Below are 15,010 nucleotides of genomic sequence, written 5' to 3'. Positions count from 1 at the left end.
CACAGAATACTATAAGAATGCTACACCTAGCAGCGAAATTCACAACTAAGTCTAGATCGTGCGCCATGTACAGATTCTAGTTGTTTTTGGTACCCCCTCGTAGAGGCTCATGACGGTTTGTAATGACATTGATTTTAAATTTTTAACTGTTTACATTTTTTTAGTGTTGGATTTTAGTAGCATTTTAACCTTCATTGGATACAGCTTTTATATTGGGATTATTTATTTATGTATAGAAGAAACCGTATTGCAGTGTTGTTGGAATTTTTGAATAAAAACATGGAGGACTTGTACACCCCCTCATGCTGTGTGATGTGTCTTCATTCACTCAAATCCATCTCAGTCTATGACTTTTGTTGTCCGGGGCTCAAGGAGATGATGCCAATTTGCAGGCAATACAGGCATCACAACAACATGTTGCCACTCCTCAGTGCCATGATAAACAAGAACGATGTCTTTCTTGAGTAAGCTGAAAATGGCCTTGACTTAATTTTCTTTCAAACTTTTTAACATAAAGGGAAATACATGAGCAGTGGGTACAAGCTGACTTTGTAGCATTCATTATCTCACTTTACCTTTCTACTGCTGGATAACTGATTTTATCTTTCAAACTTTGGCATTGGATTATTTTTAACACCCCACCTTACCTGTGACAGCGTGCCAAACTTGTCTTTTTCATTCTGTCATCCTCCCGTGAAGTCTTGGAACTCCAACACGGCTCTCAAGTCTTATTTTTCCAAAAATCCTAAATGTAGATTTCAACTGGATGTGACAAGTTATTCCTATTGGTGAAGCCTCACAGGTTTTCAGATAAAGTAGCTTTATCTCTGAAGTAATATTTATAAACAGACTTGTTTGTGATAAATATTTTAGCAATTACAACAAATTGTGCAGGATCTTGACGTTTGAGTGGTCAGCTTAAGCATCTTTATAACACAGACAGTCAAAGTCCTCCATGGTTTTCAATAAAAAGGAAATTGATTTATTCTGGACGCCTATGCTTTTGTTCTTGTAAATTTATCTCCATGTGATAATTGTTTAATTTCAGATATCAGTTTTTCGTTATATTTTTCCTGGTTAAGTCACAGCTCCCTAGATATGAAGATTCCAGACACAAGCGTCCATTAGGTCTACACATGTGGCTGAATTTGATTCTTTGACAGAGGAAGCAAGTAGCATAGCTGACTCATAAGGATGTGCAGTTCTGCCGAGCGACAGCCATACACCAAAGGGATAAGGGACAATCCCAGATCAAACAGAGCCTCAATAGCAAGCTCAGCCCCGTCCTTGTTCTCGATGTACTGGGTAAGAAAATATCTCATTAAAACTGGCACTGAATAAAAAATAAGCTGCAGTCCTTGCAAGGTTATGGTCACCCACACCCGTTGTGTTTTTAGGAAAATTCTGATGTCCCAACATAAGATCACAAAGCACAAGAAAATACAGGTATAGCTGCCAAGAAACAACATTGCTGTCAAAATTTTCTTAAAACCAAAATAAGCGTCAGATTCCAGGAAACATCTGCTGAACAGAATGGGCAGACATCGTTTTACTGTAAAGGTACAAGTGATGGAGCTGACTGACAGAAACAGAGCCACTATTGTTAATGCCATGGACAGTCCCCAGATCATGAAAACTAGAGTTGCTTTCCTTCCAGAACTGAGGATAGCCTCATAGTGCAATGGCCACTTGATAGCGATACAGCGATCGATCCCTAGAGCCGTAATAAAAAAGATGTCCACCAAACAGAAACCAAATGAGAAGGTTGTGGAGATGAAACACTGGATTATGGAAGAGCCAACCTGGAAGGCGGAAATAGAAAAATGAACCGTGAAGAGCAACAGCTGCAGGTTATCGCAAACAAGAAGATTGACCAGCAGAATGTAGCGGAACTTGCGTCTCAGGGATGGCGTCTTCAGAATGAGGAAGAGTAGTGGTGTGCTAAGCAGGATGCTGAAGAGATAAGTGACGACAGAGAAGCCAACAGTTATCTTAAAGAACTGCTCTGAGCTCATATATTCGGACTCTAGATTTTTAGTGTCATTGCAGTTTTCCATGCTGTCAGTGAAAGGCACCCCTAGAAGAAAAAAGTGAACAATAATGAAATACACCTACAGTACTTCTCTCTGAGGCAGCAGGTAATGGAGGCTACAGAGGGTTTATCCTTCCCTGAATGACCATAATTGGAAGCATAGGCCTTGATGACATATTGGATTGACATCACACAAATGGCCAGGAGCTCCTGAATTTCATACTCTTAAACACCAGCCCAACAGAAAACTGTGAGGAAAGTAAAATGATGAAACTGGGAAGATAATAAATAAACAAAATCACTAATGTTGCTGTTTTTTATTCCATGCTTTTGAGGATCCATGCAGAATGTTCCCTTACAATAAGTGGTTAATGTTTAAATGATTGTTCTTTCAAGTGCAATGGAACATACGGGAGATAAGAGGAAAGCTCAACATTACAACCTGTGATCAATTTTCTCATTTATTTAATGAACATTTTTTGATAAATGCATAATAACAAAAGTGCACAATGAACATTTAATATATAAATGATCAAGTTGGACAAGGGGTAGCAAACTGGCTCAGTTGTAGCACTGTGGCATCACAATAAGGACACCAGGTATTCACGTCTCAGGGGCTCCATACATGGAGTTTGCATGTTCTCTCCTTGTCTGCATGGGTTTCTTCCCACAGTCTACAGCCATACAGGTTAGGAGAACTGACCTGCATGCGTGTGTGTGTGTGTTCAACCTGTAATGAAGGGTCATTCTTGCCTTCTGCCCAATGATTGCTGGGATCGGCTCCAGCGGCACTGTGACAATGCGCTGCATGGTAAGAAAAGAACATGCGGGACATTGTCCAATCTCAAGCTGCTAGTCCTGCATGTCAGGGACTGAGAGAGGACTCAGGGAAGAGGCCTGACCACATACATTATAGGGAACTTCAAAGAGCACCTTATCACTGTGTTCTGACCAAGGAACAGGGTAACCATTATCATTTGGTAGTTCCAGAGGCTTACGTGGCCCAGGTCCTACAATACTACCATGACAGCCCAATCGGTGGCCACCTTAGATGCACGAAAACGAAAACACATGACCAGACCTGTACCACCTGTCAGCAATACAAAACCCCATCTGGCCTCCCTACTGGACAGCTTCTACCAGTGACCATCACCACTCCAGGGGAGTGTCTAGACGTGGACTTAATGGGACTGTTTCCTGCCAGCAGGGACCAAAAGACCCACCTGTTTCTCGATGGTTAATGCTACAGCAAAGAAGATCTGCTCCACCCTGAAGGATGAGATATTTACCCGATGGGGGTGCCAAAAACATCATCAAAGACAGGGGACCGCAATTTACTTGCTCAGTGGCTGAAGAGTTTTAGAGACAATGTGGGGGTTGGTTCACCAGAAGACCACGGCTTACCACCCCCAAGTCAATCACATTGAACTGGACCCTGAAGACTATGATAGCATCCTTCGTTGGAGACCACAATCAGGATTGGACTAAGTGGCTGCATTAAACACAGCAATGCATGAGGTTACAGGTGAGACCCCTACATTGTTAGCTTTAAGCAGACAAACCAGATACCTCCGTTCTTAACCAACTAGAGAACATCCACCAAGTTTTCCAACAGATGAAGGAGAGGATGATGGTAGCCCAGTCCAGACAATCTTGTTTGTACAGCCTGCTAAGTTCTCGTTTGGTGAGAAAGTCTGAATCAGGACTCATCCTCTCTCCAAAGCTTCAGACAAATTCAGAGTGAAACTGGCTCGGCCCTGCCTTCATAGTACATCAGGAGGGCCAGTGACCTATTCAGTAGAGTGGGGGATTGCCAGGGACAAAGAAAGTGGATACTATTAACAAAGCCAACCGCAAGCCTTGGTTCAGCCATGCACAACGGCCTAGGGGTGAGGACGGTAACAGTGCTACAAATTAAAGGACTCCATTTCCGAGCTGTCCTGAGGGTATACCCCTGATTGGGCGACTGCAGAGGGTGCAGGTGCTGCTGGGGACAAGAGGGCTGGCAGGAACTTTAAAAGAATGCCAGCTTAACAGTAAAGGAAGTCAGTTTTGTGTTTGTGTTCACCCGTCTGTCTTGTCTGCAATACCACCTAAGGAATATTGTTCCTATCCTGGATTGTTGATCCTGTATGTACCAACTTATGGATGCCTGTCGTGTGAGTAGTGTTGGATTGGTCATCATGCTTCATTGGAGGGAGCCCTCACAAATCTCATCACCCCTCACCACATCAGGACTATCGATAGGACTGTTTAGTACATTACTTACAAAAAGCTGTTCCCTGAAACGTCATCTTTTCCTCTGTTCAACTTCATCCATTACTGCTGCATTTGGACTGTGTTAAGGTCTTTGTTGCAAGTATTTATTGTGTGTCGGGGAAAGGGTGGGTTATCTGTTTATTTGCTGCTTTATTAGTTTAATTTTGTTGTTTCATGTCAGTGTGAGTGGTGAGAGTCAGGCCAAAGCTGGGTACGTTCCTGAGGTCCCTACGACAGTGTGAATATTAGCAGCTCCAGACCACTACAGATGGATGGATGAGTTTGACAGACCAATAAAAAAAATTGCCGTTTTTTTTGGAAATGGTTGCTCTCACCTTCTAATATAGATACTTCTTATGCAGTTTTGGATTCATGGGGTCAATATGTTAAAAATAATTTTAAAAAAATACTGAAAAAAATTGTTAATAATAGATTGCTTTAAATCAGTTAAGAAAATGGCACACTGCCCTAAAATCAAAAAACTAATAAATGCATTTCTCAGTTTGCCCAGACAATCTACAAATAGTAGTGACCAAAAGACCTGGCCTCATGCATAACGCCGTGCAAAGAATTCACACTATAACATGGCGTACGGACAAAAGCAGAAATGTGCTTACGCACAAAAAAATCCAGATGAATAAATCTGTGCGAACACCAACTTCCACGTTCTTCCGCTTCATAAATCCCGGTCAGCGTGAAAAGTAATGCAAGTGCACAGTCCTGCTGTCCCGCCCCGTCTCCTCCAAGAATTATGCCTCTTTGAATATGCAAATCAATATAAATAGCCCTTAAGCTCAGCGTTCTGTGAAAAGGCAATGGCAAAAGCACGGGGGGATATAGGAGAATTTCAGCGAATACCAAGTCGAGGCAAGGAAAAACTTACTATTTGTTGGTTTAAACAGTGGTATAAATAACAAAAGGAAGTTGATCGAGTTGTCAGATATCAAAGTCACCGTGAAAAGGCGACTCGCAGCAGACCATATGAGTGTCATATGAAAGCTTATTAGGGTACAGAGAAAAAAAAATAGGCACACAGTGAGAAAAAAGAGCTTGAAATGTCAACTTTAATCTCTAAATTTCCACTTTAATCATGTAGTTTATTTTGTCATTAAAGTAGAACATCATAAACTTCACCTTAAAATTGTTTAATTTATTTATTTCTCATGTTAGAAGTAGCACGTTAAATGCTTTGTTTTATATTTGATCTTCTATGTGCTCTGTGTGTGTGAATCACTACGTGCTTCTTAAATGGGCTTTCTTTTTCTCTGACAGGATACAGAATCCATTACATTCGTGATATTACAGCTCTCTGAATAATTAAAATACAGAGATGTATCTGTGATATCATTTTCATGATGATAGGAGTTAAAGCATGTTATTAAACATGGGAACACGGTGGCGCAGTGATTGTTCATGTCTCATGCAGGATGCTTGCTGCGCCATGCGTGACCTTCAATGAAATAATTTATTGCAGCAGTACTGTCTCTTTCAAACGTACTAACCCCCAATTCCTGTCCTTACTTTTCTTTCTCCAAATACCCAATCGCCACACAATCAGCTCTATAATAGACGTTAAGCCATCTGTAAGCTTAGAACGCCGATTCTTGAAAACTTTTAAGGAACATTGAAATATCTTCGTAGTACATGTTAAATAATTCTATCCATCTATCCTTCTAGTGTCGCCCCAGTCCCAGCAAGAATACAGCGCGAGGCAGGAACAATCTGTGAATGAAGTGCCAGCTCCTTGCTAACGCTGCGACACCGTGTCCTCATATGTTTATTTATTAACAATATAGATTATTTAAATTAAGTTAAAGTTTTATCTGTATAATAAACATATTTTGCCGCCTTTCATCTTAAAAATGATATCGTCATCATATGTAAATACATGCTTTATAAAGTGGCTCAGGTTGTGCAATATTATAACTGTATTGCAAGTTTACAGTGAGGTAATTGTACTTATAAGTACAAACAGTTTTACAAGGAGCACTTGATGGACTGATTGAGTGTGCTTATAGTTCTTGGGATGAAAATGTTTCTGAACCGCGAGGAAAGGCTCCGAAGCGTTCGCCGTACGAGAGCAGTTCAATAGACAGCATGGCTGAGCGTGTGCTTGATGCTGTATACTGATAATTGTCTTTCTGATCAGCTGCTGTAGATCTGTGATTCCACACTCAGATACAGTGATATAAATACTCCGAGTGGTGCAGTGAGAGTAATATGGAAAAAGATGATCCGCTGTGGTAACCCCTAATGGGAGCAGCTGAAAGGAGAAGAAGAAGGTGCAGTGAGAGTAACAACACTAAAGCAGCTATGGTATTTAGAATAGTTTGACCATTCTGTGGACCATTATATTGTTACAGGTTAATTACAATCAGATGCATTAAACTAATAAACAATATGTGGTTAATTTCAGTGTATTTATAAAGCCACGTCAGGGATGTGGATCTAAAAAAGAAAGGGAAACCACACTTGAACAGTAGCACTGCTTTGACACTGGGTGCCGCCATCCTGCAAAATAGAGCGGAGAACTTATATTGCATCACAAATAGACAAGGTTTTTCTTTTCATGACCCCAATCCTTTATGTGTTTTTTTCTGTTCTAGTACAATATACAGTACCAGCTACATTATAGTAATAGAATAAATGTAAAAATATTTGATATTCAATATCTCCCTCACGACATGTACCTTCAGTGTTCGTCCTACGCCTTTCTTGCTCATTTGGCAGATGTATTGCCCAAGTGAAGGTACTAATACCTAACTCTACAGCACAAAATATTTGCCCATTTTGAGAAGGAAATGCTATTGCCATAAGCCACAGTCCAATGTGTGCCATTACACTGCCATCATAGGTTGGCATTGCTGACACTCAGGTTGGATCCTGGGGTTTTCAATTTGATATTTTATCAGTCTTTTAATAACCAGTCTAGAGTTTGTCTTCTTAAAGTCATATCACATTACACGACATTCCAGCGATTTTCAGGCACTTTGTTTATGTGATCTTAGCAAGTCAGAGACAGTTGTGGTGCGCTCCTTCAGTCATATGACATACCCAACAACTCAATCTAATCAGTCTTCAATCTGCCCTATTTGATTTACTCTTAAGTCGTAGAGGCGGGCTCAATGTGTGTGTGAGCCGAGAACCAATGAATGCTGAGCTGAAAGTACAATGCATATATTGCAGCTTCAATGAATAAATAACGCAGCTGTTTTAGACCTTATAAACAGAAAAGGAGGACATCTGTCTTGGGTACCACAAAAGTATGGAAAAAGGGCAGAGATTGTGGATGAAGCATTCATATGTCACCATCTCTATCAGGCAGCACGTTTTTGGCTGTCATAAAAAGGAGAGAGCTATTGAGACTTTGGATATGTGAAATTGTGCTGGAAAGCTGCCCCATCCATCATCCAACCCGCTGAATCCGAACACAGGGTCACGGGGGTCTGCTGGAGCCAATCCCAGCCAGCACAAGGCAGGAACCAATCCCGGGCAGGGTGCCAACCTACCACAGAAGCTGCCCCAGTGCTGTGTAATTTATCATAACCTATAATTTCTATTTGTGTAATCTGATATCCTCAAGTGACGAGATCAGCAATTGCAGTCATCGAGAGACATCCATTCCGACTAGAAGTCGCGTAATGTGCCAATGGCTTTAGTCTAATGCAGCATTGCCTTACTTATTTTGGGGCCTGGAGCTCAAATCAGTTGAGTCTTTAGTCTGGCAGTTGTCATTGCTTACTAGTTGTAAGGAGTGGTGTGTTGTGATATACTACTATCAGAACTGTTGACAACTTTCACCCAATGTTTCACCATGAAACATTTAAGTCTGATGTCTTGGTAAGTACACACGAGATCCACAGCTTCTGATTTAGATAACACATAGCATCTGATGCTATCACTTGTACCTACTAAAGTAGCCATGCATTGTACATCTATCAAAAATCTCTAATATTCATAACAAACCTTAATGTAAAAAGAATGAGGCCATTAGAGCCACTTCTAGTTTTTGCTCCCAAGTAGCTTATACAGATTTCTCAGTAATTAAGTTTCAAATGAAAATCCTCTTAAATCCTTTATCTTAATGTCTTCCAATTCAGTTTTGCTATTCAGTTTACTTCACTGAGAAATATTAAGCTCCTTGATAAAAATTCAGGTTAACAATCAGCCAAACAATGTGTTAAAAGTTTCTATTTTTCACATATTGTAAAATTTTCTTGGCTGCAAAATCTCAAAGCTGAAACATACTTGGGAAACCTGTCACAATCTCTTCAAGACTCGTTGTGAACATCCTACTATTTATCTAAGTTTACTTAGAATATACTTCTAATGTAAGGTATCCTTCTGGTTAAAAGACTTTGGAAATTTTTTGCTTACCTTTATATTGATTTTGGTAAAGAACGATACTTGTGAAGCTCAAGTTTTCATCCCAGGATCTGTCATTTTTAAGCGGTTTTCATTCATTAATCATATACAGGCTACCACCAGCACATTCAGATAAAATTCTATTTGTTTTAATAAGCTTTTGCATGAACTTTCACAATTGTTGCCATAGTACAAGGAGGTGATGTGTCATTTTATTTTTAGAATCACTTCTCTTCCAAATCAAGTGCAGGGAGTCGTTCAACCCTACAGTAGCAATTATAAGGGAGAACAAATATTTGGAATATTACCTCAGTTCTTAAGTCATATTAAATGATTTAACAAGCAGCCAAAGGAGAAAGTGAAGAACAAGGCAGTGGTTCAGTCTTGTGCATTTGTGGCTTCAATTTGTTTGTACATTTATACAATAATAATTACATGCTTTACAGTATCTGGGGCTGTCCTATGGCTGCTGGGGAATGGGCTTAGTTCCTCCGTGTGGAGTTTCCACATTTCTGTGTTTGCTCCAGCATCTCCGTTTTCATAGTGGCTGTATACTGTATGCTCAAGTATGCTTAGGTGTTCCTATAGTGTAGCGGTCCTCAATTACCGTCGTGGAGGGCTGCAGGTTTTCACTCAAACCAGTTTCATAGATAACAGATAATGAAACTAGGTATTAAAGTATACAGCTTGTTGGCACTTTTATTTGTCAAAAACAAATCTTTATCACACTTTAGATTTTTCATTTTCTGAGAACAATATATATTTTGTGGTCTGAAAACAGATTTGTACCACTTGGCCTATCCCTTTTCTCATTTATTTCAAAACATTTTAATAGCAGATACTTTGTGACATGTATTTACATGTACAAGTACACAGGTTCAAAGGGAAGCACATTAGCTGGAGAACTGGTGGTTCCTTTCTTATTCCTTTGTCATTTGCACCTCATTATTAACAGATGGCTAGTTAAGAAAATGGGCAATAATTAAAACCTACAGTGCTTTAAAAATATAACGAGAAAGGGTTCTGAATCAAAACAAGTGGACTATAACTAAACCCAAAAAAATATTGTTTTAGCGGTAAATAAGTGAGTTCTAATTAAGGAACTGATTAAAATGAAAACCTAATGCCCCCTACAATGTAGCTGAGAAGCCCTGATGTCGTGCATGCAGTTTCATTGATGGGGAATTCTCCCTTCCAATTAACATGAGTATTGTTGTCTATCACCCTCCAGGTGAAGGCAGCATACTTTTAATTCTCTGGGACCTGAACATCCACCTGACCATCCCCTCTTGCTGCTGACTTCCTCACTCTTCTTTCCTCCTTAAACATCACACAGCTCCTCACTTCACCCAATCACAAGGCTGTCAATCTGCTTGACCTTGTCCCCTTCATGCAACTACACTCCCACAAATGCAACTATCACCCCTCTACACATGTCTGACCACTTCTTCATTCAGTTCCCTCTTCTGCTTCCATCCCCCCCCCCCCCCCCACCCTGTATCCTTCTGCCGACACCTCAGTCTCTTCCACCCGATTTCTCTTCCATAGTTTCCTCTGCTCTCACTCCTCCTTTCTCGACCCCAACACTGCCACAGACACTACATGCTCAGCTCTGTCTTCCTGTCTTGACAATGTTTGTCTTCTCTCTTCCAGGCCTGCAGGCAAATGACCTTCCTCTTTCCAAAGCACTCCACAATCAACACACTGACCTCACGACAGCCAAAAGGCTAAGTATTAATCCCTTCTTGCATCCTTTTCTTCTGCCACCATCAACGTGAAGGTAAGGTTCCATCAGACTAGAATTAACACCACTACCAACACACTCTCTCTGTTGTCCACATTCACATCCCTTCTTAACCCCTCTCCACCACCTTGCTGGGCTCTATCATCAAACCCCATAGGTACTCTGGTCAGTGCTTTGCCAGAGATACACAACTATACCTGTTGTTCCCTCTGGAGAACAACATGGTATTAGCTAAAGTATCTGCTTGTCTTACTGATATCTCAACTTGGATGAAGGACCACCATGTACAGCTCAACCTGGAAAAAATGGAGGTTCATGTGATCCTGGCCAGTTCAACTCCACATCTTTGTACAGCTTGGCTCATTGTCACTAACACTTGCGAGGTCAGTATGCAGCCTTGGTGTGGTGATTGATGAACAGCTATCTTTTTCTGACCACATATCTACAAGATCAGACCTTATCTGACAGAGCATACAACACAATGTCTGGTCCAGGCTTTGGTTTTAGGTTTTGAAGATGGAGAGCTAGGTTTGGGATATAATGGTGACAGAATAAAGGACTGAAAAGTATTAATTTACAGGATGTGTAGAATTATCTGTAATGTGATTTAGTTTCTGACCAGACTTTACATCTGAGGAGTAATTAATAGCATTTAGTTTTAATCATTGTACTGTTAATCTTCAGCATTAGAAAAAATAAAGGTAACACTGGTAAATTGGGCAACTTTAAGCAATAACCTACTGTAACATAGTTCTGTTCTTATAAAGTTTAATGTTAACATGTAAGTTTGACGGCTGTTCACTTTTACGTTATTAAACTAAAATCCCTAGAAAAAACTTTGTTCTCCCTGAACACCCTACTGTTCTTAAAATGTGCGAGGAACCTTGTATTTCCTTAATCATTGCACCAATTGCTTGCCAATAACCACTTTTGTTTTGCAAATGTGTCAATTAGCTACACTGAGCTTGCACTCAGATATCCCCCCATTGAGACAGCTGAAGTTATCCCACAGCCAGAATTTTCACTCAAAAATTCTGCATTGAAGATTTTATCTAGCAAAGAGTTGTAGGGAATTATATAAGTAATAATATATCATTATTTGAAACACATACATTTCATGTGTGTTTTACATCTACAGTGATATGTGTAAATGTACGATAAAATAAATGTTAGGTCTTGCAGACAAATCAAATGTGTTTATTAAATTAAATGTAACTCCTTGAGAATGTGAACTTTTACTTTTGTGACTATCATGCTTATGTGACATCAAGCTAATTACAACAGCACACACACACACAATTTGTCATTTAGAATTAACTTAAAACTAACAAATTTATACACTCTGTTACTCAAATACAATGTACTGTATTTAGTATATCAAATATAACTGCTTGAATGTGAAACACAACACTAGGAATTCTGTTAAACCAACAATTCTGTTGGAACCTACAGTGCATCCGGAAAGTATTCACAGCGCATCACTTTTTCCACCTATTGTTATGTTACAGCCTTATTCCAAAATGGATTAAATTCATTTTTTTCCTCAGAATTCTACACACAACACCCCATAATGACAACATGAAAAAAGTTTACTTGAGGTTTTTGCAAATTTATTAAAAATAAAAAAACTGAGAACTCACATGTACATAAGTATTCACAGCCTTTGCTCAATACTTTGTCAATGCACCTTTGGCAGCAATTACAGCCTCAAGTCTTGTCGAATATGATGCCACAAACTTGGCACACCTATCCTTGGCCAGTTTCGCCCATTCCTCTTTGCAGCACCTCTCAAGCTCCATCAGGTTGGATGGGAAGCGTCGGTGCACAGCCATTTTAAGATTTCTCCAGAGATGTTCAATTGGATTCAAGTCTGGGCTCTGGCTGGGCCACTCAAGGACATTCACAGAGTTGTCCTGAAGCCACTCCTTTGATATCTTGGCTGTGTGCTTAGGGTCGTTGTCCTGCTGAAAGATGAACCGTCGCCCCAGTCTGAGGTCAAGAGCACTCTGGAGCAGGTTTTCATCTAGGATGTCTCTGTACATTGCTGCAGTCATCTCTCCCTTTATCCTGACTAGTCTCCCAGTCCCTGCCGCTGAAAAACATCCCCACAGCATGATGCTGCCACCACCATGCTTCTCTGTAGGGATGGTACCAGGTTTCCTCCAAATGTGACGCCTGGCATTCACACCAAAGAGTTCAATCTTTGTCTCATCAGACCAGAGAATTTTGTTTCTCATGGTCTGAGAGTCCTTCAGGTGCCTTTTGGCAAACTCCAGGCGGGCTGCCATGTGCCTTTTACTAAGGAGTGGCTTCCGTCTGGCCACTCTACCATACAGGCCTGATTGGTGGATTGCTGCAGAGATGGTTGTCCTTCTGGAAGGTTCTCCTCTTTCCACAGAGGACTTATGGAGCTCTGACAGAGTGACCATCGGGTTCTTGGTCACCTCCCTGACTAAGGCCCTTCTCCCCTGATCGCTCAGTTTAAATGGCCGGCCAGCTCTAGGAAGAGTCCAGATGGTTTTGAACTTCTTCTACTTACGGATGATGGAGGCCACTGTGCTCATTGGGACCTTCAAAGCAGCAGAAATTGTTCTGTAACCTTCCCCAGATTTGTGCCGCGAGACAATCCTGTCTCGGAGGTCTACAGACAATTCCTTTGACTTTATGCTTGGTTTGTGCTCTGACATGAACTGTCAACTGTGGGACCTTATATAGACAGGTGTGTGCCTTTCCAAATCATGTCCAATCAACTGAATTTACCACAGGTGGACTTCAATTAAGCTGCAGAAACATCTCAAGAATGATCAGGGGAAACAGGATGCACCTGAGCTCAATTCTGAGCTTCATGGCAAAGGCTGTGAATACTTATGTACATGTGCTTTCTCAATTTTTTTATTTTTAATAAATTTGCAAAAATCTCAAGTAAACTTTCTTCACGTTGTCATTATGGGGTGTTGTGCGTAGAATTCTGAGGAAAAAAATGAATTTAATCTGCGGTGGGTTGGCACCCTGCCCGGGACTGGTTCCTGCCTTGTGCCCTGTGTTGGCTGGGATTGGCTCCAGCAGACCCCCATGACCCTGTGTTCGGATTCAGCGGGTTGGAAAATGGATGGATGGATGGATGGAATAAGGCTGTAACATAACAAAATGTGGAAAAAGTGATGCGCTGTGAATACTTTCTGGATGCACTGTATATACAGGGGTGGGGAAAAGTTGGTTTATAGTTGTTCGAATGGAAAAAGACATGCAGGTTATTATTATTACAATAGCTTTATTAACTCAAAAGAATGTCACAATGGCACAGTGCACTTAGGTACAATCTCATAAGAGCTCAAATTACCGAAAAGATAAGTATGTTTTGCCTACTCACAACGGTAAAACTACTTTTGCCCACACCAAATATTTTCTTTATTTTATTTATATATATATATATATATATATATATATACACACACATACACAGTACTGTGCAAAAGTTTTAGGCAGGTGTGATAAAATGCTGTAAACAAAGAATGCTTTCAGAAATATAAATGATGATTGTTTATTGTTATCAATTTACAAAATGCAATGTGAGCAAACAAAAGAAAACTCTAAATCAAATCAATATTTGGTGTTACTACCTTTTGCCTTCAAACCAGCATCAATTCTTATAGGTACACTTGCACAAAGTCAGGGATTTTGTAGGATTGTAGTCAGGTGTATGATCAACCAATTATACCAAACAGGTGCTAATGATCATCAATGTCATACGTAGGTTGAAACACAGTCATTAACTGAAACAGAAACAGCTGTGTAGGAGGCTTAAAACTGGGTGAGGAACAGCCAAACTCTGCTACCAAGGTGAGGTTGTGGAAGACAGTTTCATGTCATGGCAAGATTGACCACACCAACAAGACACAAGGTAGTTATACTGCATCAGCAAGGTCTTTCCCAGACAAAGATTTCAAAGCAGACTGGGGTTTCAAGATGTGCTGTTCAAGCTCTTTTGAAAAAGCACAAAGAAACGGGAAACATTGAGGATCGTAGATGCAGTGGTCGGCCAAGGAAACTTAGTGCAGCAGATGAAAGACACATCAAGCTTATTACCCTTTGAAATCGGAAGATGTCCAGCAGTGCCATCAGCTCAGAACTGGCAGAAACCAGTGGGACCCAGGTACACCCATCTACTGTCCGGAGAAGTCTGACCAGAAGTGGTCTTCATGGAAGAGTTGCAGCCAAAAAGCCATACCTCCAACGTGGAAACAAGGCCAAGCGACTCAAGTATGCACAAAAACATAGGAACTGGGGTACAGAAAAATGGCAGCAGGTGCTCTGGACTGATGAGTCAAAATTTGAAATATTTGGCTGTAGCAGAAGGCAGTTTGTTCATCTAAGGGCTGGAGAGCGGTACAATAGTGAGTGTCTGCAGGCAACAGAGAAGCATGGTGGAGGTTCCTTGAACGTTTGGGGCTGCATTTCTGCAAATGGAGTTGGAGATTTGGTCAGGATTAATGGTGTTCTCAATGCTGAGAAATACAGGCAGATACTTATCCATCATGCAATACCATCAGGGAGACATATGATTGGCCCCAAATTTATTCTGCAGCAGGACAATGACCCCAAACATACAG

At 40.6% G+C, this 15,010-nt stretch overlaps 1 protein-coding gene across 1 annotated transcript; it reads right to left on the bottom strand.

Annotated features, from left to right (window-relative positions):
* Window positions 1-1,130: 1,130 nt before the first annotated feature.
* Window positions 1,131-2,057, bottom strand: LOC114663133 (mas-related G-protein coupled receptor member X1-like). Its single transcript, XM_028816888.1, has one exon. It carries the CDS (start codon window positions 2,055-2,057, stop codon window positions 1,131-1,133), a length of 927 nt encoding a protein of 308 aa, XP_028672721.1.
* Window positions 2,058-15,010: the final 12,953 nt, after the last annotated feature.

The sequence above is a fragment of the Erpetoichthys calabaricus genome, chromosome 12 (assembly GCF_900747795.2).
Source record: "Erpetoichthys calabaricus chromosome 12, fErpCal1.3, whole genome shotgun sequence".
NCBI lineage: Eukaryota > Metazoa > Chordata > Cladistia > Polypteriformes > Polypteridae > Erpetoichthys > Erpetoichthys calabaricus.
Note: the sequence above shows the minus strand (reverse complement) of the source record. Positions and strands in the feature narration are given on the sequence as shown.